This window comes from Zeus faber (assembly GCF_960531495.2).
Source record: "Zeus faber genome assembly, chromosome: 1".
Lineage (NCBI taxonomy): Eukaryota > Metazoa > Chordata > Actinopteri > Zeiformes > Zeidae > Zeus > Zeus faber.
In genome coordinates this window covers 3,542,972-3,548,298 of record NC_137193.1, presented here as the reverse complement: position 1 = coordinate 3,548,298, position 5,327 = coordinate 3,542,972, and the positions used below count along the sequence as shown (strand labels likewise).

Below are 5,327 nucleotides of genomic sequence, written 5' to 3'. Positions count from 1 at the left end.
AGAAAATACTATTTGCATCCATAATTATATATGTATTACATGTATATACCTGACTCCTGCCGCCCTGACTGGTGCTGAAGCTATAATCAACAGCAAAGCAGGTTGAGATCGGAACCTTTTCACCTCTGACCTGGAAGCTTCTCTCGATCGTCACAACCGTCTTCCCGAAACGCAGACGGATCCACGTCAAGTTTTAAAACTAAACTGTTGAAGGTGAAGAAAGGACTTTAATGCCTTGTTTGTTTTTTACATTTTGCAAACAAAAAGGGAAATGTCCCTCGAACACTGCACCCATCACCCATCACCCGGAGCTCAAACTAAGAACAAGAAATTCAAGATGTAGGAAATGATGTAAATGTTACATGTAATATAATATACAATACGAATAACATCATAAGAACAATAATCATAGTAATATTCACTATGACCAGTGACAGTGTCAAGACTGTGCACGGCGCTCTGTCGCCCTCTAGCGGCCAAGGTCGGAATAACACCCCAAAATCAAAACAAAAAGGTCCTTTTGATACTCCCATCACTATGAATGACTTCCTGCCACATGAATCATTCCCTGAATGTTTTTAGCTTTTGACCGAGACAGAACCCTCGTTACCCCCCCCCCCCCCCCCCCCGAAAAGCAAACAAGAAGCAGCAGCTCCGTGCGGGGCCCTGCAGCTCAGCTGAGGAGCCCATGACATCATTTGTACGATGTACTTCACTCTCCTCATCAAGTCATCTCAACGTCTCCGGGAGCGGCTTTGACAGACAAAACTTGCGATCGAGGTATTTTGTTTTTTTGTTTTGTTTCTTAAAGGAGGAAGGTGGATTTTGGGATTGTTTGTATTTGATCCCAGATTCCGGGTTTATCGTCGAAATTTAAGCCGAATTCCTGTTGAAAGGACTCAGTGGATTTAAAGAAGCACGACGTCGAACAAAACCTTTATTTTATTTAAATAAAAACAAACATAAAAAAAGAGTATTTACATCGTTACCTCGGTTACCACAGTGTGTGTGTGTGTGTGTGTGTTCATCAAATAAACTGGGAGTTTTTGTAACATTGATAAAATAAAATACAAAATAAAAGGGCAACGAATGTAACTTTCAGCTCAATATAAAAATTGTTTCCCAACTTTTGGACAATTCAAATATTGTCCAAAAATGGACAAATAATAATAATAAGTTTTATCATTATTATTATTTAAATGTCAACTTTTGCAGTGCTTCAGAACAGACAGATGATGGACTATAAGAAAAACATTCGGAAAGTGGAAAAAACCTCACAAATCACCATGTACAGTTATTTGACATCACTATTACTATTATTATTATTATTGTCATTATTATAATTATTATCATCCATAATCATTTCTGAATATTAATCTATATCAGTACTTATTCACCCGGCGGTCGGCAGCGTCACCGGCCCGGGTTCACCTGCCGGGGGTCTCCTCCCTGTGCTCCGCTTCCCTCCCACCCTCAGTGGACTTGTACGTCGACGTGTTGGGGGTAACCTCCGGGTCGCCGGAGGACACCGGTGTCTTTTGCCGCCGCCCCCGTCTCAGCCCCCGGTCGCCAGACGGAGGTCGCGGGTCCCTTCAAAGTCGCCGCTCACGGCGTCGTCGGCGTTAAAAAAAAAACAAACGTTCCGAAACCAATTCCTATTCAGAAGTAAGCGGCGGCGCGGGACGTGGCGTGGGGTTCTCCGCCCCTGAGAACTGGCCGCCGTGTGTTCCACGACAAACTAAAATCTCCTTTCGCGGACCCCCCCCCCCGCTCCTCGGCGTGGACGTTTCGGACGGAGCGAACGTCAAAGGAACGACGGCTGCTGTTGTTTTTTTTTTTCCTATGATGTCCTCGCGGTGAAAACAAGGTTTTGGTCCGAGCACGTCCTGTGCTTTCTAAACAACGGCCTCATCGGAGCATGGAGATCGTCAAACCCGCTCTTGTTCCGAGTTTATAAGTCGTCCCTTTACATCAGAATCTGTGTCTGTGTGTAAATAAATATACTTTCTGGTCGCTGGGCAGAAGAAAAGTCCAATCTGCCTTGAGGGAAAACTCTGATGAATCCTGATTTCTGGACCCGTCAACTCTCCATGGCTTTTTACTCTTTTTTTTGAAAAACATTTTTATACTTTAGTTTTTCTTGACAAAAGATGGAAAAAAAAGCCAAAAACAAGGTTTAAAAAATAGGAACTGAATATTTACACAGCAAACACTGATATTTACAGCCATTAAATTATTCCCTGTTCGTTCTTTTTGTTTTGTTTGTTTTTTAAAGGGGAAAAAAAAAAAAAAAAAGATTCAAGTTGAGCAACTGGCGACTTCCGTTTTTTTAGTCTACTCGCAACCTGACGACAAACTCAACCAAGTCCGTAGGTTATTAATTGGATTTTACAGGAATTTCAGTTTTTTCAGTATCCCCCGTTTCTCCAGAGACTGATTCTTAACAGATTCTTGTTATTTCAGGACATACAATTTTATAAAAGCTCTATTTACAACAAACAACAAACCATGCGAGCGCTGGCTTCTCAGCACCAAATGGCTTCGGTTTCAAATGACCGTTGGAGAACTTGTGATTCCTGGTTGGCGCTTGGAATGACTTGGCCTGCTTCTAAAATGAAATGAAATAAAACAAAGCGTGGTCGCCGACGATGAGAAAAACAAAACAAACAAAAAAAACAAACCGAAACATCACGAAGGGCTCTTCCATCTCTCGTCAATCGCTGGCGAAATTTCCGGCCCCCAAAGAATCGCTGCGACCAAAGCAAAAAGGACACGCGACGTACCGAGTTTCCGACCCAAAAGAGTCGGACGAGGCACGCCACGCAGCCCGGGCCTCCTTATCCTCGGGGTTCTCCGAGCCGTCTCGAGCGCGGCGTGACGCACAAGACGCCTCCTCTGGGACTCGGTGATCGTGAGTGGAACGGCGGGCGGCGAAACTCCCGCTTAAAACTTTGCGCTTTTCCCGACGGGTCGGGGGTTTTGGAACGCAGCGTGAGCCCCGGGGTTGGTTGGCGGTGGAATGTGTAGTCACTGTTAAGGAACAACTCAATAAATAAACTGAAATTCACGAGACACATCACCAACGATCATGGATCCATAAGGCCCGTCCGGCGCCAGGAGACGCCTTGACGGCTCATCGTCAAAAATATTTAAGGTTTGGACGCCGAGCTCGGTCCTTCTGCGGGAACGAGACCCGGAGGAAGAAGACACCGCCTTTGTTTACGTTTCCATTCTATCTGTTTGTTTGTTGTTTTTTTTCCCCCTTTATCATTTCGATTTGCTTGACTTGTTTTTTTTTTTTGTTTTTTGTTTTTTGTTTTTTTGTTGACAGCGCATCCACCCGAGCGGCTTCATCACGGAGCTTTCAGGATGATGTTCTCCCCCATCGCCCCCTTCGGAGGCAACACCTCCTCCGATTGGCTGATGAAGTACTTGGCCTGCAGCGGTCGCCGCGGAGACGCGGGGGGATGCTGGTCCTGATGCGGGTGGTGGCGGCCCCTCAGCGAGGTGTGGTTGCCGTGGTGGTGGTGGTGGTGGGCGGAGGACGGGGGAGGCGGGGGGGAGCTGGGGGGGTCGCGCAGGGAGGGGGGGACGGCGGACGACTTGATGGGGACGATGCGAGTGTCCATCACCTCACAGTCAACCTGCATCATCATCTCATAGCCCCGCTGGGACGAGTTATACAGCGACTCTGAAGGGGGAGAGAGAGAGAGGGCGGAGGAGGGTGGGTGGAGAAGAGAGAGAGACGAGAGTGGGTAGAGGAGAGAGGAAGATGGAGAGAGAGGAGGGCGGGTGGAGGAGAGAGAAAGGGTGGAATATGGAGAGAGAGGAGGGTGGGTAAAGGAGAGAGAAAGAGAGAGAGGAGGGCGGGTGGAGGAGAGAGAAAGGGTGGAATATGGAGAGAGAGGAGGGTGGGTAAAGGAGAGAGAAAGAGAGAGAGGAGGGCGGGTGGAGGAGAGAGAAAGGGTGGAATATGGAGAGAGAGAGGAGGGTGGGTAAAGGAGAGAGAAAGAGAGAGAGGAGGGCGGGTGGAGGAGAGAGAGAGGGAGAGAAGGGGGTGGGTGGAGGAGAGAGAGAGGAGGGCGGGTAGAGGAGATAGAGAGAGAGAGAGAGAGAGAGGAGGGCGGGTGGAGGAGAGAGAAAGGGTGGAATATGGAGAGAGAGAGGAGGGTGGGTAAAGGAGAGAGAAAGAGAGAGAGGAGGGCGGGTGGAGGAGAGAGAGAGGGAGAGAAGGGGGTGGGTGGAGGAGAGAGAGAGGAGGGCGGGTAGAGGAGATAGAGAGAGAGAGAGAGAGAGAGGAGGGCGGGTGGAGGAGAGAGAGAGAGGAGGGTGGATAGAGGAGAGAGAGAGAGAGAGAGGAGGGCGGGTGGAGGAGAGAGGGAGAAAGAGGAGGGTGGGTGGAGGAGAGAGAGAGAGGAGGGCAGGTGGAAGAAAGAGGAGGGCGGGTGGAGGAGAGAGTTTTGTTAATTGGTTCTGGTGTTGATGGAGAAGTGGTACCTGTTGGAGTTTTCTCGTTTCTTTTGTTTTTTGTTTTCTCCACATTTGGTTTCAGGTGTTTTCCGCTGGTGTCTGGGGACTGACCGTTGACCGACATGGCCGGCATCACCAGGGACATCTTGGGTCGACGCGTCTTGTTGTGGCTTATGGCAGGAAGCAGCAGGTGGTCCTGGACAGGAAACAGGAAGTAGAAATACATAATATTATATGGTATATATATACACACACACATACTGTATACTGCATATATACAGTATATACACACAGATCAGGGGGGGTCACACACGGGAGGACACAAGACGGCCACCGCCTCCGCTTCTGGAGACTGGGCGGCAGGTGGGGGAGGTCAATAACGAGGTGGAGCGGCCGGAGGGGGGCGACTCGGCTTCACCGCGTCAACCTCCTCAAGGGGTGGAGTCAACAGGCCTCCGCATCGCAGGCCACCACGGCGGTCCGGGGGGGCCGCACCCCGGCCCTTTCAACCGCCTCTCGCCCGGCCGGAGCGCGGACGCAGCCTCGCTACAACGGCGGTTCGCAGACGTCTTCTCCTCCGTCAGGTCACACGTCTCTCGTCCGCCCCCGCCTGGAGACGACCCCGGGGCTGAGGGAGCTCCCGCCCCCGAAAGTCAGAGACGTGCAGGCAGAACTGATGCCGCGACGGACGTGGGGGTGATGAAGGAGTCTGCGAGTGACTGGTGTAGGCCCATGGCGCCGGCAACTCGCATCGGTGCAGTGTAGACCACAGCGAGGTGGAAGCGGGTGCCCAGATTCGATGCCTGCCACTGGTTTTAACCAAGGGCTACCGGCAGATTCCCTTCTCTACGGAACAA

At 50.0% G+C, this 5,327-nt stretch overlaps 1 protein-coding gene across 3 annotated transcripts in view; it reads right to left on the bottom strand.

Moving 5' to 3' along the window:
* Nucleotides 1–927: 927 nt before the first annotated feature.
* atf6b (activating transcription factor 6 beta) overlaps nucleotides 928–5,327 on the bottom strand; it is a 24,345-nt gene continuing 19,945 nt past the window's right edge. For all 3 annotated transcript variants that reach the window (XM_080012886.1, XM_080012887.1, XM_080012888.1), the window contains 2 exons: nucleotides 4,582–4,666; nucleotides 928–3,691 (listed from right to left, as the gene is read on the bottom strand). In XM_080012886.1, coding sequence (XP_079869012.1) covers nucleotides 3,354–3,691; nucleotides 4,582–4,666 — 423 coding nt within the window. In that variant the 3' untranslated portion in view covers nucleotides 928–3,353. The remainder of the gene's footprint in view (nucleotides 3,692–4,581; nucleotides 4,667–5,327) is intronic.